The sequence below is a fragment of the Thamnophis elegans genome, chromosome 2, assembly GCF_009769535.1.
Source record: "Thamnophis elegans isolate rThaEle1 chromosome 2, rThaEle1.pri, whole genome shotgun sequence".
Classification (NCBI taxonomy): Eukaryota; Metazoa; Chordata; class Lepidosauria; order Squamata; family Colubridae; genus Thamnophis; species Thamnophis elegans.
Window position 1 is genome coordinate 8,374,718 of NC_045542.1, and position 26,874 is coordinate 8,401,591.

Genomic DNA, 26,874 nt, shown 5'->3' on the forward strand with positions numbered 1-26,874 from the left:
CAGAGTCAGCATATTGCCCCCAACAATCTGGGTCCTCATTTCACCCACCTCGGAAGGATGGAAGGCTGAGTCAACCTTGAGCCGGTGAGATTTGAACAGCCGAACTGCAGTCAGCTGAAGTAGCCTGCAGTGCTGCATTTAACCACTGCGCCACCTTGGCTCTTGAACAGACCCGATGTTGAAAGGAAAGAAAAATATCTGAGGCCTAGAAAGAAAATTCCACCAAGAGAAATGACACAGGCTTCATTTCACTCTTTTCCTTATCACATAACCTACACTTTTAATTAGTTAAATGTTACTATGGAGGGGGGGTGGGGAGAGGAAGCAGCTTGTCATATCTATTGCAAGCTGCAGGAAAGCGAAGAGTAGAAGAATATCCAGGCCCAGTAGGCAACAAGGAGCTGACATCTTTGTTGAATGATGAATGAAGGGCATAAAGCAGCCATGGAAGATACAGGAGGCTGCTTCTGCAGATGTTTTCCTGGTGCTTACCTTGATGAGGTCCAAATCGTCAGCTCGACAAAGCATCAGGTCGTACCCCAGCTTCGCCATTCCTGTCAGGAGAGGAGGAAGTTTAGCTGCATGGGTGCTAGGGTTTCCCCACAGTTATAATTTGCTGCGGAACAAACAAGTTTCCAGGTCTCATGAGCAATTCAGCTCATGAAGTCCTTTGGGTTAAATGTTCCCGGTTTTTCCCTGCTTGCAAATGGAAGCAGACGTCCAAATGTTGTAGAAAAAACAGGACACGCAAGCCAGCTCTTCGGGGAAGGAATAGTTTATTTGCGCAGGTTCACAGCAAAGAATAATTGGCCTGAACATTGAATGAAATTCAGGAACTTCCTTATATGGTTTATCACTTTCAGCTAAAGCCATCTGTTAGTTTTGGAAACACCCCTCAAGATTTGCCCTTGAGTTACAGCAATATTATGTCTACAGGAAGTTATAAACTATAGCATACATTTGAGGAATTAAAATGTGTCTTCCAGACAGATTTACAGTCAAGCCAGCAGATACATTAAAATAGAGACTTTTGCTTCAGCAGTTTTCATGTGCATACTTCCTAAAAGCAAACCTTTGCAATTTCTATATTCGAACAGTTAAAGCTTAATATCATGAAACCCTAGTTTGGTTCAGGCTTGAGGCCTACTTTGGTTCAGCCTGCCACCTCACAAAGGGATACCTATGAAACATTTGGCATTTCAACTTTCTATGGCTCTGCTTTGGGTGGTTTTTTTCTTTTTAATTTGTCATGCATTTGATGACTTTCCAGCCCAGACTTACCTGTTGTGGCCCGGCAGGAGCCATTGGAGCTGCCACCAGACTCCGACAGCGAGGGGTCTTATGAGTCGGCCTTGGAGGAGGTGGAGGATCCTGGACAGGGTGTCGACTCGGAGCAGGGCGAGGAGAGACTGGTTGGCCACCAGGTGGCGGCAGAGAATTGGATCAAAGGGAATGTTCATGAAAGCATTTGGGAGTTGTAGCAGGATGCACGCAGGAGAAGGGCTGAACAGCGTAAAGGACAACGGAGTAACTACAGGAGGTGATTACAAACAGCTGATGCTGATCAGGATCCCCTCCTGCTGATAAGAGACTGCTGGTGACACGCCCTGTTTGCAGAAGTCAAAGTTCTCGTGATTGTTCCTCGTTCATATATCGAGAGAAGCTAACTTGGATAAGTGGCTGGATATATAGAATCCTGGTTGCAGTGAATTTTGTGAGTTGTAGCACTTCTGCCAGAGCTATTATCTTTGTTTATTTGGGCTTGCAGCCAACAAGAGCTTGGACTGATTAAAAGAAACCTTTTTAGTTACGTGGCTTTTGGCTTTCGTTCCTGGACAGAGAAGGAGGGGGGTCAGAACACTTATCCATTCTGCTTTGGTGACAAAGAGAGTATAGGGGGAGAGCTTGAGATTTTAATGCAACATACACTTACATTCCAAGGTTTTAAGTCTTAACAAAGCTTTTTAAAAAAACCTACAGTACTTTGATAGGTTTTTACACATCTATATCTGTAGAATGACGTCAGCATGTCTGGCTCCATTTGGTGGCAGGAGATAGCAATAGCAATAGCAGTAGACTTATATACCGCTTCATAGGCCTTTCAGGCCTCTCTAAGCGGTTTACAGAGAGTCAGCATATTGCCCCCAACAATCTGGGTCCTCATTTTACCCACCTCGGAAGGATGGAAGGCTGAGTCAACCCTGAGCCGGTGAGATTTGAACCATTTGAAGATGGCAGACGTCCGGCACGAGGCCAGGCCTGGGGAAGGCTATGGAAGCTGAACCAAACCCACAAAACAAAAGTTCTATATTCTATTTTGTTTACTTTCCCCTAATTCCTAATGACCACTCTGAGATGGCAGGCTGAACCAAGGTAGGCCCCAAGCCTGAACCAAACTAGGGTTTCATGATATTAAGCTTTAACTGTCTCCATTAGCAATAGCAGTTAGACTTATATACCGCTTCATAGGGCTTTCAGCCCTCTCTAAGAGGTTTACAGAGTCAGCATATTGCCCCCAACAACAATCCGGGTCCTCATTTTACCCACCTCGGAAGTCTGGAAGGCTGAGTCAACCCTGAGCCGGTGAGATTTGAACCGCCGAACTAGCAGTCAGCTGAAATGGCCTGCAGTACTGCACTCTACCCACTGCGCCACCTCGGCTCGCCACCTCGGCATTTTAATGTATTTGCTGGCTTGACTGTAAATCTGTCTGGAAGACACATTTAAGTTCCTCAAAATACGAGCTACTCTGCTCCGTTAGCTGACTATGTATTATGATTTCCTGTAGACATAATATTGCTGTAACTCAGGGGCAAATCTTGAGGGGTGTATCCAAAACTAGCAGATGGCTTTAGCTGAAAGTGATAAACTATATAAGGGATTTCCTGCCTGTCATTCATGGTTCAGGCCATTTATTCTTTGCTATGAACCTGCGCAAATAAACTATTTCTTCCCTGAAGAGCTGGCTTGCGTGTCCTGTTTTTTTCTACAACAACTCCATAGCAAAAAAATTAAAACGTTGGCCCAGAGTGGAAGGAAACTCTTCCCTGAAAGCAACATTTTATTTTATTTTTTTTAAACAGCAGATTAGTAGTGCATGACTTGGCTTCCACAAGTAATTTTGTCTTTGGTCCAGCTATTCATTTTTTATAGAGACAGAGGAGTTTGATACCAGACCAAGATGCCCGATTCTTTCAGTGCCCACTCAAAGGTGATTCTACAAAAAAAAAAAATCCCCATCTGGTACTTCTTGTACAATTCCATGTACGCCAAAAACCACAGCAGAGGTATTGGACAGAGGCTTGATTCAGTCACAGGACATTTGTTTTGCCCACCTTGGATATGATTATTCTACACTATCATGCTCATATTTATAAAACTCAGTGCCTCTGTGAAAGGTAAGGATGACTCCTGCGTTTGTGGTGCAATCAGAACATTGCGTATGTTGACGTTGTTTTAACGCAAACCAAAGATGCCTTTTAAAAAACAAGTTTACATCCTATTCTTATGCATGCCAGTGCTGTGTGTGAGGTAATTTAAGGTGGTTCTGACAAGTGTCGTCGGCATCTTCATATCCGGCCACATGGGCAAGCCACTCCCATCCAGTCACATGGGCGGCAAGCCACTCCCACAAAGGAAGCCACGCCCACAGAGTAGGTTCGAACTATTTTTGAAACCCACCACTGGTCCTTGGATATGATTATTCTACACTATCAGGCTCATATTTATAAAACTCAGTGCCTCTGTGAAAGGGAAGGATGACTACTGCGTTTGCGGTGCAATCAGAACATTGCGTGTGTTGAAGTTGTTTTAACGCAAACCAAAGATGCCTTTTAAAAAACAAGTTGACATCCTATTCTTATGCATGCCAGTGCTGTGCGTGAGGTAATTTAAGGTGGTTCTGACAAGTGTCGTCGGCATCTTCATATCCGGTCACATGGGCGGCAAGCCACTCCCATCCGGTCACATGGGTGGCAAGCCACTCCCACAAATGAGGCCACACCCACAGAGTAGGTTCGAACAATTTTTGAAACCCACCACTGCCACCCCAGTTCATTTTTCAGTGTCTCTTATTCAAGGGACGGGATAGCAACAAATAACTGGGAACAAAAGCACTGACTGCGATATGGAGTCCACTGGAAAAAAGACAATTATGTTTCAGACTAAACGTGTGTTATCAGTTTTGGGCCAAGAATTATACGTATAGACACAAAAGCCGATGGCTTCAGAGCAAAAGAGTATTGCATTAGGTGAAGGTTCTCCTTGCACACATGTGCTAGTCGTTCCCGACTCTAGGGGGCGGTGCTCATCTGTTTCAAAGCCAAAGAGCCAGCGCTGTCCAAAGACGTCTCCATGGTCGTGTGGCCGGCATGACTAAATGCCAAAGGCACATGGAACGGTTACCACCTTCCCACCAAAGTTGGTTCCTATTTTAATACTTGCATTTATACATGCTTTCGAAATGCTAGGTTGGCAGAAGCTGGGACAAGTAACGGGAGCTCACTCCATTGTGCGGTGCTAGGGATTCAAACCGCCGAACGTTCTGACTGACAAGCTCAGCATCTTAGTATTGCATTAAGTGCTATTAATAGGACTGCTCTCTTCACCTCCCTTTTCTTTTATATTAAACATATGAAATATTACAATTTGGCCACAAACTTTTAAAGGTTGTCTGAGAATTCCAGGTGGCACAGGGACCCCCAGGATGTGCTCCTCTTATTCAAAAGGGCATGACTTGATGGGCCAAAAGAGAGCCAATAATATTAAAGAATAGTGAGCCAGGAGTCCCATTCTTGAGTTGTGTAGGAAACAGCCTCAGATGCAGATTCCAAGCTTTGTGTCCCTCGTGACTGTAGACTGCGGCATATTTGCTCACATCTTCATTATCTTTCTGGAATGGGGCTCGCTCCATTAGGTAGTGTTCTGATCGAGGCTTCCCAAGAGCGTGGTGCAAACTCCTTGTCCCGGCTTTTGTTAATTTACTGTGAATTCTACTCATTCACATCCAGCAAAGTCTTTCAAGGGAGGATTTACAGCCTCTGGCTTGGAGAGCTGACAGGCCGAGATCTGCAGAACTTGGCCAGGAGCCTCCGAGAGTCATGAACTAATTAAGTGAACTAATGGTCTCCTGCAAACTCCACTCCCCTTTAGCTCCTCTTTTATTTTCTTTGGGAGGGGCCATTCATCGTCCACCTGTGGCCTTACTCCCAAGTCGACCCTTGTTCTTTAGCTGTTCCCTTCGTCTGGCAACTCTGCGCATGCACACACTGGGAACAGGCTCCAGCTGTTCATCTGCCTCACTGATGTCTGACTATGAAGACAGCTGATAACTGACATACGGCTCTGGCCCCCTCTCTGCCGCCAACACAGAGCCCCCATGAGAGCCTTCCCCAGACTCCAGGACTGGCCCATGTTCCTCCCCAACCTCCTCACTGTCCGAATCTGCTGCCAGCTCTGCTGGCCGCTGGCGGGCCACAACAAGGCAGCTTGCTCAGTAAAATGCAAAAACACTGTGCAAAGATCAGGAGGGACAATGAGGCCTTTTGGTAGCCAAGTCTAGTGAAGATACACTGAACTCAACTTGTTCGCAATTTCATGGGTTTCTGTGCCGCCCATCTCGGGGGACTCCGGGCGGCTTACAAATACGAAATGAAAATAAAATACACACAGGGGGAGAATACAAACAATACCAACAATTTTAAAAAACACAACATACAATTCGGTTTAATTGGGGGTTGAACCTGATTCAAAAATCGGCAACCCAGGCCTGTCGGAACAGCCAGGTTTTGGTGGCTTTTTGGAAGGCCGCGAGGGTGGGAAGGGTCCGGATCTCTGCTGGTAGTTCGTTCCACAGAACCGGAGCAGCTACAGAGAAGGCTCTCCCCCGAGTGGTTGCCAGTCGGCATTGTCCGGTCGACGGCACCCAGAGGAGGCCTAGCCTGTGGGTTCTTATCGGACGTTGGGACGTGTGTAGCAGGAGACCGTCTCTCAAGATATCCAGGTCCAGTGCCATGTACGGCTTTAAAGGTAATCACCAGCACTTTGTCGCGCGTCTGGAGACTAATGGGGAGCCAGTGCAGCTCGCGGAGGATAGGTGTAACCCGTGGCACGACAAAACCGCGCTTGACTAAAGCGTGCTCGATTAAACCGCGTCGCTGACGTCATCAACAGGGCGACAACAGCGAGCGCGGAGAAAGAAGGGCGCTTTAAATAGCGCTTTGAAAGCAAGCCGATTCAAGTTAAGGTAAGGGTTAGGTTTAGGGTTAGGTTAAGGGTTAGGTTTAGGTTTAGGTTAAGGGTTAGGTTTAGGATTAGGTTAAGGGTTAGGATTAGGTTTAGGGTTAGGTTTAGGGGGGTTAGGTTTAGGGGTTAATTTTAGGTTAGCGTTTACAGCGTGCTTCTGTCTCCGCGCTGTTGTCGCCCTGTGATGACGTCAGCTACGCGGTTTCGTCGAGCGCGCTTTAGTCGAACACGGTTTTGTGGTGGAACCGGTGGAACCGAGGTACACCCGATATCGCTTGCGCGGCTGCATTTTTCAATTATGGAAAACTTTGAGGAACCAAGAGAGGCAAGTTGTTTTTTTTAAAAGACTTTCATAAAAACAAGAGCAATCTATCAACCAATCCCTGCACATCACATCTGCCGGGGGAAAGAAAGGGCTGTTTTCAATTGCCAAAGACAGGCATGGATTAAAATATGATTTCTAGCTTGCAAGCATTAGACAAAGGAAAATATGACCACATAATAAATTACGAGTTGATCCATTTTTATGCAGCTTCTCAAATTACGAAGATTACAGATTGATCCAAGTCACATGCTATGCACTGAAAACCTAAACCATGTTCCTTGGCAAAAACCCTACACTGTTAAGATTTAAAAAGCAACTCATACAAATGTGTTTTATGTCCGTTGGATTAGTTCTTGACCCCCTTTGAGGACGGGACTTCAGAACAATCAGAACTTTGGTCCAAAAGTTCAGATTTTGCTTGGAATATTGGAAGCTTGATGGACTGAAACATGGACTGATGGAATGCCAACTAAGATGTGGACTCATTTCCTGGAAACCGAGCAATTGCTTTGCAGTGCATCTGTATGCCAGAGAAACGCCACAAATGTTAGCTGCAAAAGTTGCTTTTTCTGTTTTCTTTTAACAGTAAAGTTGCCAGTATCCCCATAGATTAACTTGATGATTTTAAAGGGTAAAAAGCAGCCTCTTTTTGTTTTTAATAAGCATCTCTTTCTTAAACATTTATTACTTTCTTCTAACCTTCTAACTTATTTACAAGCAGTGACTCCTCATCACTACTGCAACATGCTCTACATGGGGCAGCCCTTGAAGAGCATTCGGACACTTCAGCTTGTCCAGAATGCAGCCGCGCGAGCGATTGTGGGTGCACCTCGGTTCACCCTCGTAACACCTATCCTCCGCGAGCTGCACTGGCTGCCTATTGGTCTTCAGATACGCTTCAAGGCGCTAGTCGTCACTTATAAAGCCCTTCATGGTATTGGACCTGGGTACTTGAGAGACCGCCTGCTGCCAATTGCCTCCAATAGACCGATCAGATCCCACAGATTAGGCCTCCTCCGAATTCCATCCGCCGGCCAATGCCGACTGGCGACTACCCGGAGGAGGGCCTTCTCTGTGGCTGCTCCGACCCTCTGGAACGAGCTCCCCGTGGAGATTCGAACCCTCACCACCCTCCAGGCCTTCCGCAAAGCCCTTAAAACCTGGCTGTTCCGACAGGCCTGGGGCTAATGAGCTTTTGCCCCCCCCCCCTCGAATGGTATGGTTGTTGTGTGCTTTTAAATCGTGTATTGTTCTGTTCGTCTTTTTTATCCCTTATCTGTACCCCCTTCCCTGACTTGGATTGTGAGCCGCCCTGAGTCCCCTTCGGGGAAAAGGGCAGCATATAAATGCAATAAATTCAATTCAATCCAATCACTTATAAGAGCTTGATGCAAACCTATATTTATTTACTTATTAAATTTCTATTCCATCCATCTTACCTAAGTGACTCTGGGTGGTTTACAATAGTATAATAAAACTATATAAAACATGAGGAGGGCCCCTCCCTGGGGGGGGGGGCTGTTTTCGCCATTCCCAGGCCCCTATAAAGCCTCTGGACCCTGGGGAAGGTGAAAAAAGCATGCAAAAAAATGGGGGAGGGCGCCTGTTATGCGCGCATCTGCACTGGGGTGGGTTGCGTATTGCATTATGGGTGCGGCACGCCCGCGCACGACCCCCCACCGTGCTCCCCCCACTTATGCCACGCAAGCCAAAAAAGGTTCGCCATCGATGATATAGGATTTTCTCTTGAGCAGTGGGTTGGACTCCAAGGTCCCTTCCAATTTCATATTCTGTATTCTATTCTGCCCAGCACATTAGAGCCAAGGTGGCGCAGTGGTTAGAGTGCAGCACTGCAGGCTACTTCAGCTGACTGCAGTTCGGCTGTTCAAATCTCACTGGCTCAGGGTTGACTCAGCCTTCCATCCTTCCGAGGTGGGTAAAATGAGGACCCGGATTGTTGGGGGCAATATGCTGACTCTGTAAACCGCTTAGAGAGGGCTGAAAGCCCTATGAAGCGGTATATAAGTCTAATTGCTGTTGCTATTGCTATTAGACTTAGTCTCCAGGCTGTTTATAGATATATGACAAGAATGTACAAGAGATGTCTAGGGTACCAATTGAGGAAAACAATGCTGTCCCATTTTATTTATTTCCTGACTTTATTATTTTAAACAATAATTGCAGTTGAACACACATAATGCTTCTTTCTCTTATTTTCTCCACAACCTTGTATGGTAGGTTGAGCTGAGAAATAGATCCCCCAACCAGTTTCGGGTTTGAGGTGGGACTAGAACTCATAGAATCCTGGTTTCTAGCCTTCTGCTTTATCCACTAGACTAGAGCAAACTGGCTCTTCCACTTTGTAATTTCCCATTTGATTTCATTCCTTTTCTATGAACATTGTGACACTGTGTGCAGATACAAACGGAATTGCATTATCACAGTGTCTTTTTTTGGTGTCTGTGTGTGTGTGTGTCTTTTTGACAAAAGGCTTTGATCCTGCAGAGTTTGAATTTGAATCTCTATATCATGGGTCATCAACCTGGTCCCTACCACCCACTAGTGGGCGTTTCGGGGTTCCAGGTGGGCGGTAGGGACTTCAGAGGTTAAAGCCTCCTTTTGAACGAGTCGGCAGGCGCGAGCGCACACATCAATAACCAAAGTGCGCGGTGCACGCAAACAAGCAAACCCGTGGGAAGAGGAAGGGGAGGAGTGGAAACTGATAGCAGGGACAGGCAGAAGCTACCACATATCTTGTAGAATCAGGCTTTAGTGCTGTTAATCATATTATGAGCAAACAGAGAAACAGCCTGAATATCACCAAAAGAGGAGACCTTCGTTTGTTCCTTACGAAATCGAACCAGATATCAAATATTTAGTCTCGCAGCATCAGCTTCAACGATCTCATTAATCACTAGTAAGCTAATTTCAATTTACTTTATTGTTTTCTAATTAACTTTATAAAGTTAAAAACATTATAAACATGCATAAAGTAGAAATAAAAGATAAGGCTTTAGTGGTTAACACATCTGCCTAATATGTAATACAGCCCAGGTTCAAATCCCAGTAAGGGTATGGCTAGCTGATGAGAGCTAAATAGCTTGAAATAGATCTATACTAGTCTCTCTTATTTATTTATCAGCACAAATACAACACAAATGTAACAAAGGCAATAGTAAAAATGTTGGGTTTCTGTCTGGATAGTCTCTTGTGACGAGCCGATAGACAGAGAAAGGAAGCAGTAGGCTTCCTCCCATATTTGGGCATACCAGGGGTTGTGACACTAAATACATACCTATTTCCCTGGCTCAGCTGATAAGGAGGAGAACCTTGTGGCTTAGTGGTTAACACATCTGCCTAATATGTAATACAGCCCAGGTTCATATCCCAGTAAGGGTATGGCTAGCTGATGAGAGCTAAATAGCTTGAAATAGATCTATATTAGTCTCCCTTATTTATTTATCAGCACAATACAAAACAAAAAGATAAATGTACATACATATCTTTTTTTTAAAAAACACCCTCCTTTCTAAAAAATATTCCGCACTTGGGCAAAAACCTGTGGGCAGTAAGCAAATTTTTCCATCAAGAAAGATCCATTAGTGGATGGTAGGTAGAAAAAGGTTGACTACCACTGGTCTATATAGTCTTATTCTGCCCACCTTTCCACCCACAGCCCTGATAGAATGATAGAGATCATTTATTAATCCACTTAATAGGACCACTAAATATACAGTATACCTTTTATCTTTAAATCTGATTGTGATTCCTTATTGAAAGATGAAAACTGCTCTCGAAGAGGTGGGTACACACTGCAAGGGAATGCAAAATAAACTTTCAAAGCAAAGCAATATACAGGAGATTGGCAAAGTGAATATAAAGATAAAACCAGAAGCTTTTCTTTTGGGTTTTAATGGATAAAAGATTGGGGGGGGGGGGGGAAATTGCAACGTTGATATTATATATGTCGACAGCAGCAAGATTACTGCGTGCACAAAAATGGAAGGATGCTTTAATCCCCACAATGGATGAATGCTTACAAAAGCTGATGCAGAGATGGCCGAATTGACTGCTTTGATTAAAGAAAAAAACACAATTACTTTAGTTTCTACCTGGAAACTGCTTCTGGACTTTGTGCTTGAGGTGAAAAAAAAAAAGAAACTTTGATTTTTGGGTTTTATCGATTAGATAGGCTTGTTGTTATAGAAGTGGCTGGTTTATTTTACTGCATATGTAAAAGTAAAAAATGGAAGTTTGATGCTATTACCTTATTCTAATGCACCAAAGGGAGCCACAAGTCAACACCTTTTCTTTCTTTTTTCTCTTTGACCTACAGTTTACCTTTCCCTTATTTTCCCACTATTTTATTTTGTATTTTATATTATAAACTAATGGGGAAAAAAACTTTAATAGCCTTGTCAGAATATTGTAAAAACTTCACACCTTTTCATAATTGAAATTATTCAGAGATAAAAAAAGGTGAAAAGGTACAATAATATACCTGCCTTTTCAAAGAGCAATAGCCAACCATTTAGACATCTATTTTTTGAATAGCGATGATGATCATTTCGTATAATGATTTCAAAACAAGTTATTGTAAAATCTAGTTCTACCCATGGATTTTCAATCTAACAAGGGGGAAAACCCTTAGCATAGAATGAAGAGAGCAGTCAGAGGAAGATTGGCCAGAACAAAGGGACACAGGCAATTACTCTTGTTATAAAACATTCCTACAATCGAAACTCCAAATATGCATTTTTTTAAAGATTGGATTCCACCAAACTATTATAACCCCATATAGTATCTAGGGAGAACTTACACAGGAAGAATCTGCCTTAATTTTCATATATTTCTACAAGGCAAAAAGCTATTCTGCCTCTTTAATAATTTACTGTATTTTCAGAGTATAAGACACAACTTCTTCCTTCAAAAAGAGGCTGAAAATCTGGGTGCGTCTTATACACTGAATACAACATTTTGGCCTCCTGAAGCCCCGCCCTTCACCAAAATGGCTGTGCATACCCTTAGGCTTTCAGAGAGCTCCTGGGGGCTGGGGAGGGCAGAAATGAGCAAAAATGGGCTATTTTTTGCCCCCCCCAGCCCCTAGCAGCACTCTATAAGCCTCCATAAGGCTATGCATGCAATTTTTTTGACAAAAAACAGGCTGTTTTTTGCTCATTTTTGCCACACCCCAGGAACACTCTGCAAGCCCCCCAAAGGCTATTCATGCCTTCTTTGGGGGGGGGGAAGGGCCCGTTTTCATGAAAAATGGGCTGTTTTGGGGAGGTTTGCAGAGTGCAAAACCTTTTTCCCCTTTGGAAAGCTCTTTAACTGATTGATGAGAATTACATTGATCAAGTGCTGTGCCAGCAGAAACACCTACCAATCCACTGCATTTCTCTGTAGCTCTATTTCTCTCTCTGTATCCCCCTCCCTACCTACCTACCTACACACACACTCTCCCTGCCTACCTACTGTATTTCTCTATCTCTATTTCACACTCTCTATATATATCCCTTTATCTACCTACCTAATCTCTCTCCCTACCTATCTACTGTATTTTTTTCCCTCTCTATATCCCTCTTCCTACCTATCTACACACTCTCTCTCCCTACCTCCCTACTGTATTTTTCTCTCTCTATCCCTTTTTCTACCTACCTACCTAACTGCTCTCTCTCTCCCTACCTATCTACTGTATTTCTCTCTATATTTCTCTATCCTTCTACCTACCTACCAACCTACCTACTCTCTCCCTCCGTATCTACTGTATTTCCCTCTCTCTCTTTCTATTTCTCTGTCTCTCTCTCCTCTACTGACCTACTCTCTCTCTTTCCATCCGTCCCTCCCTAACTACTCTCTCTCCCCCTACCTACTACTCTATTTCTCTCTCTTCTCTCCCTCTCTATCCCTATATCTACCTACGTACTTTTTTAAAATTTGCCTCTTCAAAACCTTGGTGCGTGTTATACTCCGAAAAATACGGTAAATACTTCAATACCATTTAAACCTTCTATTTGTCATAGTCTCTTCCTGCCATTTCTTATCAAGAGACTTTAAATGCCAACTAACTAAAAAAAAAAAAACCCCACATAAATGGCCTAGAGGTAGTACAAAACTTCAGTTCTTCTTTATTTCATTTACAAAATGGGTTGATACTGGGTTACACGGGAGCAAACTATATTTGCCAGCTCTTTCTAAATCAGAGGGCGCAGTCAAACATGGTCCAGCAGTTCTGGTTGCTATTATTAATTTATTATCTATTTGCCATCCATCTTATGGTTTTGAAGCAACTCTATTAAGCAAAGATCTCACGTGGTTCAATTTCCAACCTCGTGCTCCCCACCTTTTGATTTTGTTTGTGAAAGGCCAGCCAGATCACTATATTGTTGAAATTGTGAGTCGCGTGCCAAGATCCCAAGTTGTGATTACATGGCTACAGGCATGCTATAGCAGTTAGACTTATATACCGCTTCATAGGGCTTTCAGCCCTCTCTAAGCGGTTTACAGAGTCAGCATATTGCCCCCAACAATCCGGGTCCTCATTTTACCCACCTCGGAAGGATGGAAGGCTGAGTCAACCTTGAGCCGTGAGATTTGAACTGCTGAACTGCAGTCAGCTGAAGTAGCCTGCAGTGCTGCACTCTAACCACTGTGCCACCTCGGCTCTTCAATGGAACTCCAAGGACCAATCATAAGGACCATTTGTTCAGCACAATCATAACTGGATGCTTGCTGAACGAATGGTTATGAGGATTACCTGTATAGGTTTCTTGACAATATTATGGAAATGGTTGGCATTTCCTTCTTCCAAGAAGTTTTCCCTTTTTTATAGTCTAACCTATATTCATCTCCCATCCAAATAACAATCAAATCTGACCCACATAGCTTTTCAAGATCAGTCAGCGTTAGCTAGATGCTATCACTAGCTGGGCCCAATGAAGTAAAAATTAGTGTAAATTATTTTTGATTAGCTACTCTTAATTTCTACAAACTGTTTTCTGCAACGTGTGATTTTTTTTGCTATAGCTAATCTCAACATTTGTTACAACTCCCTAAACTAACCTCCTTACTAACATGTATAATCAAGGAAAGTAAGCTTCAAAGGGCACACCTGTCATTTGATCAGAACTGGAAATGGAACACATACGTGAAATGAAACTAACACCACCCTTAAAAGTAGGTCAAATCATATACATTTTAGGATCACAAAGAAAGAAGCAATAACGGTTTCAAGAGCTGTTTCTTTTACTATTAATAATAAATGACTCTGGCTTGTCAGGGAAAGAAAATGCTAAAATCGCAATCTTATGATCTCCAGCAAAGCATCCTAAGAGTCACAGGATTTTTTCAGTCTCCTGCTCCCACGACTGCAGAGATAATTCTTTATCAGCAAAGGAATCTGTGATCAGAAACTTTCTCCTTTACCTCCCAGCACTTGAAAGGCTAAAAACAGGCGTGGCAAAGAAGGGGCTATAGAGGCATTATATGTAGGGCCTCCTCAACTCTACAGTCATGTTTCTCTAAAAGGAATGATGTATTATTTGCGCGAGGTGGTGCAGTGGTTAGAGTGCAGCACTGCAGGCTACTTCAGCTGATTGCTATCTGCAGTTCGGCTGTTCAAATCTCACCTGGCTCAAGGTTTGACTCAGCCTTCCATCCTTCCGAGGTGGGTAAAATGAGGACCCGGATTGTTGTTGAGGGCAATAGGCTGACTCTGTAAACCTCTTAGAGAGGGCTGAAAGCCCTATGAAGCGGTATATAAGTCTAACTGCTATTGCTATTTAGAGGCTGACAAACTCCCAGATTCTGGACATGTTATATTTTAAAAGCAAGAAATAATAAAAAGAAGAGGGAAAAAAAAGAGAAGCATTCTCGTAAAGAAAACAAACCAGCATACCCAAAAACAAATTGTCTGTGGGATCAATAGATCACATATGAAAAATCTCAATCCAGGGAGCCTCATAATTACCAGCCACCCCTTCTTGAGCCTGAGACTGTTCCTCCCAATTCAGACCTGAATAGGCACAGATATTGAGACATCATCACTTGGGTCAAGTTGTATAAACAACTGAATATATCTTATATTAATGATACGGGGACTCTGAACTGGTGGATGACCTTATACAGGGGTTTTGTGGAGATATTTAACAAAGCAGACTATAAAGAGCTGAGGTGGCGCAGTGGTTAAAAGCAGCACTGCAGGCTACTTCAGCTGGACTGCAGTTCGGCTGTTCAAATCTCACTGGCTCAAGGTTGACTCAGCCTTCCATCCTTCCGAGTGGGTAAAATGAGGACCCGGATTGTTGACTGGCTGACTCCGGCTGGCTCTGTAAACCGCTTAGAGAGGGCTGAAAGCCCTATGAAGCGGTATATAAGTCTAACTGCTATTGCTATAAAGTTTTTTTCTCTGTGAAGGAGTGAAAAAAACATCTATTTCTCCCTCCCTTCCTCCCTCGCTTCTGAGCTCGTACTGTCAGATCCTTAGATTCACTGAGTTTGCAAAAGACATTCTGACAGTACTGCTAGAATAACATATCAGGGAATAAGGCTTCAATGTGAGTACCCTTACCTGACACAGAGATCCATTCCAATATGTCCAAGCGGAAGAGATGAAGGGCGGATAGCAATTTTGTATGTCTTCAGCATCTGACAGGGTATACACCCTCTAGTGCAGGGCAGCCCAGTTCCTGAGGATAATGGAGAATAAAGTCTGGAATATTTCGTTTCGTTCTATGCATTCCCCCCGTACTTCTTGAATTGCTGCTAGGATCTCCAACCACCAAAAATACTTTGTTTTCTCACCCTCCTCTCCCAGACTGATCTTAAGAAATTAAATTCTTTGCCTTTTCTTACTGTGTAAAAATAGGCAGAATCATAAATGGTAAATGCTTACGTAAATAGTAAGCCTCCGATTCTGCATTTGCTGGCTGTTTTGCCACTTCTCAGCTTCAATTAAGATTCAAGATGACTGAGGCATGACTTTTAATCATGTCAGCAGGGCAGTCATTCCCAATCCCTCTCTTTTTGCTAGACAACTTTAAAAAATAAAAAAAAATTGGGAACAAAGGCTGAGAAGAGAGACAGAGAGCTCTTTCCATCTCCTCAGCAGCCTCAGAATTAACTGACTGGGATATTCAGGGATCTGCAGAGGAAGTTCAGGAAAAACTGACAGAGGCAAATCTGTTTGTTCATGTTTTTATTGTTTTTAAACTTTAATAACTGCAGCAAGATTGTTGGTGGCGCAACACTGGAAGAAGGAAGACTTGCCTACAATTCAAGAATGGACATTGAAAGTCACAAATTTAGCCGAGATGGCTAAAAATATCTGCATATCTTAAGGACCACTCAAACGAGAGATATAAACGAGACTGGAAAAATGGATTGATTATATACAAAATAAATACGGGACTAAGAATTCCAGATAGCTTATGATTAAGATCAGGAACGATTTAAATTGTTTAAAGTTAGCTTAGCAAGGAGGAGCTAAGTTCAATGTAAAGAGGTTATAAATTTTTTATTATTTTTTACAATTTTTTTGTTAAAAATCTATACTGTGTACGGGTTCTGGGAAGTCGGAGGAGGGAAGGCTGGGGTGGGGTTGGGGGGAGGGATATATATCAGGTTTGACGAGACGTGTTAGATTTTAATGTAATTTGACTTCACATGTATACTGTCTTCTCTTATATTTTCATTACTATTATTATTATTTTCTCTTTATAACTAGGATATGTTAAGCATATTGATATGAAGCGGAAATACACCAATGAGAGAAGGAGTGGGAAACAGAAGGGAGAAGAAAGATGGGAAGAGAGGGATAGGAGAGAGGGTAAGGGGAGAGAAGATGAGGAGGATGAGGATAAGGAGGAGTGGAATGTAGAGAGAGGAGAAGGAGAAAGGATGGGGAAATAGAGTAGGAAAGGATGATGGAGGGAAGATTAGAAAGTTGGAGAGAGGTAGAAGAAAGAGGTGTATGGAGAGCAGAAGAGCTATAATGGGTGTTTATTTTTCTGGGCGTTGTTGACAAGAGGAACTGATGTAATTATTATTTAATACTATATGATACTGGCTATGTATAGTATACATGTGAGTGTATGTTATGAAAATGGAAATAAAAAATATTTAAAAAAAAACACTTTCCATTTGCTTCCCATGGCTACAGCGTTGATTATATGCCATTTAAAATGAATATTGTTAATACTGTAGGTAAAAATGTTTAGTTAGAAAGATTGTAAAGGGTTATTTTTATTTTGACTTACGGCACTACTTAAGCCTAATAATTTGTCTGTTACTTCTCTATTCAACTAAGAATCTCTTCATAGCAGACTTGCCTTGTAAAACAAGGATCAGACCAGCATCATCTGGAGATCTGCCTAAAGCCTTATCATCTTTTAACATTTTAATGTGAAAAATCCTTTCTGACTTACGACTGAAATAGCAATTAACAGCACTATAACTCTTTGCCACTGAAGGTTTTGGCATGTGACTATTACATCTATTAAAAAAAACCCAGATTTTATATACTTTTTCTCTTTTAAAAACTGATTTATTTATCTCCAGTGAGATTAGTCTGTCTTGCCAAGGAGTGGAAAAGGATGCGATTTTGGCCTCCATCTACCCCTGCCAGAAAGTGGCACTATAGATTTTTTGAAACAACTTTTAAGAATAAAGACTACAGGAGTCCTATGTCCTTCATACCTCACTTGAGGTACGGGAAGGACATCAGGGGAGGCCGTAGGAAGTTAGCACCCACCCCTCTCCTAGGAAAATGAGATATTTTAGGTAATATTAAAAAGGCAGAATCAGGAATATTTCTCCTAAAAGGGAGGGCAGTAACTCCCCCCCCCCCCCTTTGTCAATGGGTCATTAATGCCTGGGCCAGTCTGTTCTACTCAACAAAGATCTCCCTCCTTCAGCAGAGCCATAGTAGGAATTGCCAAAGCCCCGTCATTACATCATCACCCAGCAAGGCTCAACCAAGCCTGGGACTACAAAATTACCCCTGCATAACAGAAAGAGAAGGAGAGAGGGTAGGAAGGGGAAGAGGAAGAATAGGAGGTAGGGGAGAGGTAAAGGAAGAAGGAAAGAGAAGGAGAGGAGAAAGGAAGGGGAAGGAGAGGAGGAAGGAAGGGAGAGAAAGAGAAGGAGAGAGGGTAGGAAGGGGAAGAATAGAAGTAGGAGAAAGGGAAGAGAAGAAGGAAGGGGAAGGAGAGGAGGAAGGAAGGGAAAGAGAAGGAGAGAGGGTAGGAAGGAAAAAATAGGAGTAGGAGAAAGGGAAGAGAAGAAGGAAGGGGAAGGAGAGGAGGAAGAAAGGGAAAGAGAAGGAGAGAGGGTAGGAAGGAAAAAATAGGAGTAGGAGAAAGGGAGAGAAAAAGAAAGGGAAAGGAGAGGAGGAAGGAAGGGAGAGAAAGAGAAGGAGAGAGGGTAGGAAGGGGAAGAAGGAAGAATAGGAGTAGGAGAAAGGGAAGGAAGGGAGAGAAAGAGAAGGAGAGAGGGTAGGAAGGGGAAGAGTAGGAGTAGGAGAAAGGGAAGGGAAGAAGGAAGGGGAAGGAGAGGAGGAAGGAAGGGAGAGAAAGAGAAGGAGAGAGGGTAGGAAGGGAAAGTATAGGAGTAGGAGAAAGGGAAGAGAAGAAGGAAGGGGAAGGAGAGGAGGAAGGAAGGAAGCAGAGAAGGGAGGGAGGGAGAAAAGAAAGGGAAAACAAGGTGGTGTTACAACAGGAGGAAGGGATGGTAAATAAAGCAACCCAAATTGTATATTGTAACCTATTAAATGAAATAATAAATGTATAGTATAAGAATGATAAATGTAAAGAAGAACAATCATGTGAATGTATACTAAAATGGTATCTAAGAGAATTAAAAAAAATTCTTTGAAAAAAAAATACCCCTGCATGACCCCATGGGAGTCTGTCAACCCAATCAGAATACAAACTCAAATTCAAAAGCCCAGAGAGGGCATAAAACCCCCTGCACTCTCAGCATCTTCCTCTTTTTGCCCAGGACCTCAAACCACGAGATCCTGTTCATCATTAAACCATCATCTTTCCAAACCAGTCACCATGTTTCTTTCCAGTGCCCTTTCTTCCTACTTGGACTTAACCCAGAAGCATATTTCTTCCACAGGGCACTTCCAGAAGATATGTTACAACAGCAAGATCCATCAAATCAGTGTGATAAGAAGGCAGGTCCAAAGTATGAAGATCTACTGTAGATGGCTTCTAGGAGGAGGTTAAGACTTCAACTTTTCCAACCTATGAATTTAATGACACTGATATAGTTTATCATATCTTCATGGTACTGGACCTGGGTACTTGAGAGACCACCTGCTGCCAATTACCTCCAATAGACCGATCAGATCCCACAGATTAGGCCTCCTCCGAATTCCATCCGCCGGCCAATGCCGACTGGCGACTACCCGGAGGAGAGCCTTCTCTGTGGCTGCTCCGACCCTCTGGAACGAGCTCCCCTCGTGGAGATTCGAACCCTCACCACCCTCCAGGCCTTCCGCAAAGCCCTTAAAAACCTGGCTGTTCCGACAGGCCTGGGGCTAAAGAGTTTTGCCCCCTTCTCGAATGGTATGGTTGTTGTGTGTTTTTAAATTTTGTATTGTTATGTCTCGTCTTTTTTATCCCCCTGTCTGTACCTCCTTCCCTGATTGAATTATGAGCCGCCCTGAGTCCCCTTCGGGGAAAAGGGCGGCATATAAATGTAATAAATAAATCAATAAATAAATCAATATCTATTTGTGTGGTAATTATTTTTAAAAAGTATAGGGCATAGTGGAAATCTTCCATGTCACCCTCAAATTTATGGGTAAATGTGGAAATCATTTAACCTAAAATATGCCAACACTACTCCAGTGCCATTAACATTTGCTGGAATGAGTTTACTCCTACAATATTGCATTCACTCCACATCTGTTTTCCAGATTTCTTAACCTCATACAGTTTTTTGCTTCCTAGGTATTTTGAAAAGACAGAGGAATTGGTCTCTAGGGTTCAATTTGTATTACAACCATTGGAAATCTTTCAATACACAGAGTCAGGATGTAAACGGTAGCAATATTAGTAGTCCAAGAACTCAGAAACAAATATATACTGTTCTGAAATGTGAGGTCAACTTATTTTATTCTATTTATACTGAGTTGAAGTAGTGTATTGTATTCTAACAGATGCATAAAAAGAAGCAAGGTACTTTTTTCTGAAGCACAACCTTGTATTAGGGAACGCATTTAGGGTAAACAAAGAAAGAAATCTTAAACATCAATGTAGTGCAAGAAGTCTATATTAAATAAAAGTTCAAGAATTCCAGGAAAGTCATGATGTCCTCCGTACAACATCTATTCTTTTTCAAGTATAAGCAGCCACACTGAGTTTTCACAGCCATAATCCAATGCTTTCTTTCTATGCATGGTTATTCAGGGGAAAGACTGTTAGGATTCTACGTACAATAAAACTCAACATTTACTTCTAAGTAACATGCAGAAGATCAGGTTGCAAGGCTGTTTTTTCATGGAGCAAATTTCATCACATTCAGTGGAATGTAAGTTACTGCAGAATAAATATACCAAAGACCATAATATAAGCACAGTAGGCAAAGAAATTAGCTCTTTTATCCAACATGGATTAATAACGTGTGCCATAACTTAGAAAAGAATGATAGCTAAACTAGAACCCAGTTTTCATAACCAAGGTACCTACATCTAAAAATAATTGCTCCTACCAGTGCTCCACATAAGCAGTATTTTGTGATACACTGCCTCCGAACGTGGAGGTTCGTAACGCCATCAATCAATACTCGGGAATCTGACCTTCCTTTTTAAAGCAATCTCCAGAAAAGGGAAAATAAGGTGGTGTTACAACAGGCCCTAGGGATGGTAAACAAGCAACCCAAACTGTATATTATAACCTTTTAAATGGAATAACAAAAAGTATAAGAATGGCAAAGAAAAAGAATAACTATGTGAATGTATACCTATAATTGTATGTAAGAGAATAAATGATAGTATGACTATAAAACACAATATAGGTAAACAATATTTTATAAATAGCTAAGTATAAATAAATATAGAATAGTACATAAAAATGGATAACGAATAAGGGGACCATGAATGCAAGATAGAAATGTATAGAAGGGAAAACACTAACTGTAAAGAAACCGATACTGAACTGCTGTAGATATACGATGGAACTTCTTGTTCCTACGTTGTTTTAAGTCATGTGTTTGTTTTTGTTGATGTGTTTAAAATAAAAATTTAAAAATAAAATAAAGCAATCTCCAGGAAGCAAATTAGAGACGCACATTTTCCAGGGGATCTTTAACAAGCCAAGAACATTAGCATTTTGAAACAGTTAGGTCCTAGTCTCCAACCTTGGCAACTTTAAGACCTGTGGACTTCAACTCCCAGAGTTCCTCAGCCAGCAAAGCTGGCTGAGGAACTCTGGGAGTTGAAGTCCACAGGTCTTAAAAGTTGGCAAGGTTGGAGACCACTCCAGTCCACCTACTTTGTTTGAATTTGAAATCTAAACAGGAAAACTCGCGTCTAAACGGTCGTGTGTCAAAAAAAGGACCGCCGCCACTGCGCATCACGATAAAAGAACAGGCAGCTCCCAGATGCATCTATTTGCATTTGCACCATTTTGCTATTTTTTTTGCATTGGAATTTTTTACACGCTGCGCAGATGGCGACTCCTGCCCGGGACCCACCTCCCCAAAGCAGGTAGCCCTTACCCCTACACCGAGGCGACACGGAGCAATATCGCCGCCGGCCCCCCACTCCCCAATTCCTTGTACGCGAACAATTAGATCTCGCCCACCCCGCTCTGCCAAAAACAAACCACCTTCAGCCGCCCATAGATCGCCATAACGCCGCCGGCCGCCATCTTCCCCGCGCGCGGCTAGGCCCCGCCCACACGCCGCTTTTATTGGTTGGTCGGCTCGGCGGCCTCGAAGCTGATAGGACAGAATGGAATCCGCCGCTCTTGCAAAAGGATAGGCAGTTCTGCTGGAAGGCAAATATCTCCTTGTTTTGATTAGGGAGTCTTAGTAGGTTATGGAGGAGAGTAGGACGCTGCTAGAGATAGTAAAAGAGCGGGATTGCAGAGTGATGAAAGAAATGTCCTTCTGGGTTCAGCTCCAAGTGGGGAAAAAAGACACTGGAGACATGGAGACTGCTTGGAAAGATGGTTTATTGGTGGACAGGACCACATGGGTTGAGCCCTGAACAGAAAAGGTGATCACATGCTTCAATGTTGGTGGAGAAGAAGAGAAGGGCTGAGGGAGGGGCTTGCTAGGCTTTTTATAACCTGTTCAGCCCACCTCTCTGTTTCCTGTTCCTGTGTAAGAAATGTATTCTCATTGGTTGTCAGACTCCCATGGGGCCATGCAGGGCTACTCTCTAGGCTGTGTTTTGAATCCAGGTGTGGATGAATTCTCAGATGCCTTGTGCTCAGTTGAGTAAAGTTCCAACATTCCTTCCCCCTGCAGCTGCAGTGGAGAAGCCTTTATTATGTAAAGGGACTAGCTTGGCCTTCTCAATGGCCCATTGACAAAGTGGGGATGGGCAGGAAGCTACAGGCAACTGTTCTGTCTTTTAAAACATGTTTCTTTTTTTTCACATCCAGAGAAACATTCTGCCTTTTCAATATTTCCTAGGATATTTCATTTTCTGGAGAGGGCTTGGGTGATAACTTCCCACAAGAGCTAGGTAGGAGGTGAGGTTGAATCCTTCGTGACTGCGGGCTATTTTTTTCCCCCCAGTCCTGTTTCTGTTAGAATGCATACAGACGTGCAAGAAAAACCAGTTCCCAGATGACAAGGGCGCGCATAAAATGGGACACAAAGCAGTGAAGAATTGGTTCAGTTATATTCACAAGCGCACAGTTTGTGTGTATTCTGAACGAGCTGATAACGGTACAACAACTGATGAAAGAAATGTCCTTCTGGGTTCAGCTCCAAGTGGGAAGAAGACACTGGAGACATGGAGGCTGCTTGGAAAGATGGTTTATTGTTGGACAGGACCACATGGCTTGAGCCCTGACCAGAAGGGGGGGATCACATGCTTCAATGTGGTGGAGAAGAAGAGAAGGGCTGAAGGAGGGGCTTGCTAGGCTTTTTATACCCTGTTTAGTCCCACCTCTCTGTTCCTGTTCCTGTGTAAGAAATGTATTCTCATTGGTTGTCAGACTCCATGAGGCCATGCAGGGGCTACTCTCTAGGCTGTGTTTTGAATCCAGGTATGGATGAATTCTCAGTTGCCTGTGGTCAGTTGAGTAAAGTTCCAACATTATCATGCCTTTACTCCCATCCCCCCCTGGGGCTGCAGTGGAGAAGCCTTTATTATGTAAAGTGGACTAGCCTGGCCCTCTCAATGGTCCATTGAGAAAGTGGGGATGGGCAGGAAGCTACAGGCAACTATTCTGTCCTTTAAAACATGTTTCTTTTCATATCCAGAGAAATATTCTGCCTTTTCAATATTTCCTAGGATATTTCATTTTCTGGGAGAGGGCTGGATGATAACTTCCCACACACAGAAGTAGACACACTACTGTTGGAAGAAATGTCCTTCTGGGTTCAGTTCCAAGTGGGGGGAAAAAGACACTGGAAACATGGAGGTTGGTTGGAAAGATGGTTAATGATGGACAGGATCTCATGGCTTGAGTTCTGGAACAGAAAAGGGGGGACCACGTGCTTCAAGATGTTGAGTGGAGAAGAAAAGAGGCGGAGATGCTGAGAGATCCTGGTTTTATGCCCTCTCTGGCTTTGATCTTGATCCTGTATTCTCATTGGTTGTCAGACTCCCATGGGACCATGCAGGGGCAACTCTTTAGGCTGTGCTTTGAGTTTTGGTTGCCTTGCTGCCTAATGTAATTTTCCCAGGTGCATTGCGGGCGAGTTTCTGTGGAAGACTAATCCTACCTTTGTTATACAGAGTAGACTAGCCCAGGGTTTTTAATGGCCTATTGACAAAGGTGGGGGCTATTAAGAGTGAGTCTATTTCCTACCTAAAAACATGTTTCTCCATTTCTTATCCAGGGAAATATAATATTCTGCCTTTTCAATATTTCCCAGGATATTCATTCTTCTAGGTGCTAACTTCCTACATTACAAACTCCCCTCCCATTACAGGCAGGCCTCAAGTTATGGCCACAGCTGAGCCCAAAAATTATGTTGCTAAGTGAGAAATTTATTAGTGAGGCGTGTCCCATTTTACAACTTTTCTTGCACACATTTGTTAAGTGAATCACTGCAGTTGTTAAGTTAGTGTAAGTAACATGTTTATAAAGTGAATCTGGTTTCTCCGTTGACTTTGCTTGTCAGAAAATGGTCATGAGTGTCTTTTTTCAGTGCCATTGTAACTTTGAACAGTCACTAAGTCAACTGTTGTAAGTTGAGGACTAGCTGTACTGACAACTCCTCCTTACCAGGACCACGCTGGCTAATGTTGCTTAAAATTGTAATTATGCAATCTCAGCAAAAAAATCCAGATTTATGTATCATGCTCTACATATATGCTCACAGACAAGGACAGGATTTTCCTGAAATTCATATTATATATCTATTTAGCTCATTTGTCATTGTAGTTTAATTAGTAATTTAGTAATTTAGACATTTATATGCCGCCCAATCCCGTAGGACTCCAGGCGGCTTACAAAAACAAGATAAAAGATAAGAGTTCAAAATAGAAAAAGAGAAACAAATTTAAAAACAACACACCATACATTCCATCTAGGTAGGGCTGGACCTTGTTCATGAGGTCAACAGCCCCAGGCCTGCCAGAATAGCCAGGTTTTAGTGGCTTTTGGAAGGCCGAGAGAGTGGGAAGGGTCCGGATCTCTACTGGTAGATCATTCCACAGGGCCGGAGCAGCTACAGAGAAGGCCCTTCCCCGAGGGGCCGCCAGCCGGCATTGTCCGGTCGACGGCACCGGGAGGAGGCCCAACCTGTGAGTTCTTATCGGCCGTTGGGAGGTATGTGGCAAGAGGCGGTCTCTCAGATATCCAGGTCTAAGCCATGTAGGGCTTTAGAGGTGATGACCAGCACCTTGAAGCGCGTCCGGAGACCAATAGGAAGCCAGTGCAGCTCGCGGAGGATGGGTGTAACATGGGTGGTATCTAGGTACACCCGATATCGCTCGCGCGGGCTGCATTCTGGACCAACTGTAGTCTCTGCACACTCTTCAGGGGCAGCCCATGTAGAGCGCATTACAGTAATCGAGCCTTGACGTGACGAGGGCATGAGTGACCATTCGAAGTGCCTTTTGGAGTCCTAATGTTGCTGACTTGCAGTGGCCAGCAGAGGGCGCATCAAGCAAACCGGTACAGCATAATAGCCAATTTCAACATCTTTTCTAAATGGCGGATTTAAGACTCAGTACTGTAGTAGTGTGCAACTCTAAACAGGATTTGGCATTTATTCAGCAGTAACTAAGTCCATCAGGAAGTTGGCTGCAGGAATTTCTCCTAAAAATGAAAAGTAGCACTTCGAGTCAGATCAGTTAGAATAAGGATGCTACTAGTCCAGGCGTGGGATTCCCCCCAAAAATATATTACCGGTTCTGTGGGTATGGCTTGGTGGGCGTGGCAGGGGAAGGATATTGTAAAATCTCCATTCCTTCCCCACTCCAGGGAAGGTTACTGCACAATCCCCGTTTCCTCCCGATCAGCTGGGACTCAGGGGCGGCGCCACTCAGAGGTGGCATTTATACCGGTTCTCCGAACTACTCAAAATTTCTGCTACCCGGTTCTCCAGAACTGGTGAGAACCTGCTGAATACCCCCTCTGTACTAGTCCCAGGGCTGGATTTTCCTATAGGCTAACTAGGCTTCAGCCTAGAGCCTCAAGATCAAGAGGGGCCTACATTCAAATTGTTAGCAAAATTAAAATTACACTATTCTAAAACAGTGAACACTAAAACACTGAACCGAAAATAAGGAGAAATTCTACGCATATGACTAATAAACAAACATAAAAATGTATTGGTTAAGATCGTTCCAGCGCTGCGGCAGTTGGGGAGCCCGCCCACATTCCCGGCACCGGTGGTCGGGCGAGAGGCGTGGCCGCTCCCAGTAGCCGCCCCGTCGACGCGGAGCCCACCAGCGGCCAGGCAGGTGAGGGCAAGGGGGCCAAGCCGGGCAGCTGAACGCAGCAGGGGAGGCGGCTGGCCTCGCTGCCTTTGCCGCAGAGCAGAGCCGCCCTCCGTCGGAGGGCCAGCTATATATATTGATATATATTGATATCTATCACAGTAATGATGTATTTTATTGTCTCTCATGCAATTTACAAACTTAAAAATGGGAGGTGAAAGGGCCTCATAAGTGGGAATAGCCTAGGGCCTCTTTCATCTAAATCCGGCCCTGACTAGTCCCTTCTAAATATTGCCATCGCCATACGCTAAATAAATAAATTGCCATCTGATGGGATCTAGGAAGCGAGCCTTTCTGTGGCAGCCCTGCCCGATGGAACACCCTATGCCCCTTGAAATTTGGCAAGCCTCCACCCTCCCAGCCTTCCAAAAAGTTTGGAAGATCTGACTTTTTTACTTTTTTACTTTTTGTGTGAGTTGCCAAGAGTTGGTTACAAGGGGGTTGCTGTTTAAATATTTAAAATAAATAAATAGAAGACAAAGACAGGTGTTATCAGATGGTGAGAACTGTGTTTGTACAGCTGAGCCATTTCTTGTTGATGTCACCCAATTGAACCACAAACGGCAGTTTAATTTAGTGTTTAACCCAGCCAAAATATTGCTTATCTGTCTAAATGGAGAGAACAATTTTGTTCTTTCAGATACTCCTAACAAATGACTCGTGTTGTCCATCCAAAAAAAAAATCTGTGAGGGCTATAGGGAAATTCATTTATATGATTGTTTGTACACGTGCTGCCTCATGTAACCCCCCCTGAAGGAAGATGGAAGTATTGTAAGTGAAAATGTAATAGCAGTGAAATGAAAAGGAAAATCGTGGCACGACAAAACTGCGCTCGAACTAAGCCGCGCCCGATTAAATCGCGTCGCTGACGTCATCAGCAGGGCGACAACAGCGACCGCGGAGAAAAAAGGGCGCTTTAAATAGCGCTTTGAAAGCAAGCCGATTCAAGTTAAGGTAAGGGTTAGGTTTAGGGTTAGGTTAAGGTTTAGGGTTAGGTTAGGGTTAGGATTAGGTTTAGCGTTAGGTTAAGGGTTAGGTTTAGGGTTAGGTTTAGGGTTAGGTTAAGGGTTAGGTTAGGGTTAGGTTAAGGGTTAGGTTTAGGGTTAGTTTAGGATTAGGTTTAGGGGGTTAGGTTTAGGCTTAGGGGCTAATTTTAGCTTTAGC

General features: G+C 43.3%; 1 protein-coding gene across 1 annotated transcript in view; it reads right to left on the reverse strand.

The window, feature by feature from the left end:
- Positions 1–21,549, reverse strand: part of HAUS7 (HAUS augmin like complex subunit 7) — a 34,620-nt gene extending 13,071 nt beyond the window's left edge. Inside the window, exons 1-4 of the mRNA XM_032211684.1 lie at positions 21,406–21,549; positions 15,138–15,255; positions 10,310–10,380; positions 493–554 (exon numbers count right to left, since the gene is read on the reverse strand). Of these exons, the coding sequence (XP_032067575.1) occupies positions 493–554; positions 10,310–10,380; positions 15,138–15,214 (210 nt within the window). The 5' untranslated portion in view covers positions 15,215–15,255; positions 21,406–21,549. The remainder of the gene's footprint in view (positions 1–492; positions 555–10,309; positions 10,381–15,137; positions 15,256–21,405) is intronic.
- Between the last annotated feature and the right edge of the window lie 5,325 nt (positions 21,550–26,874).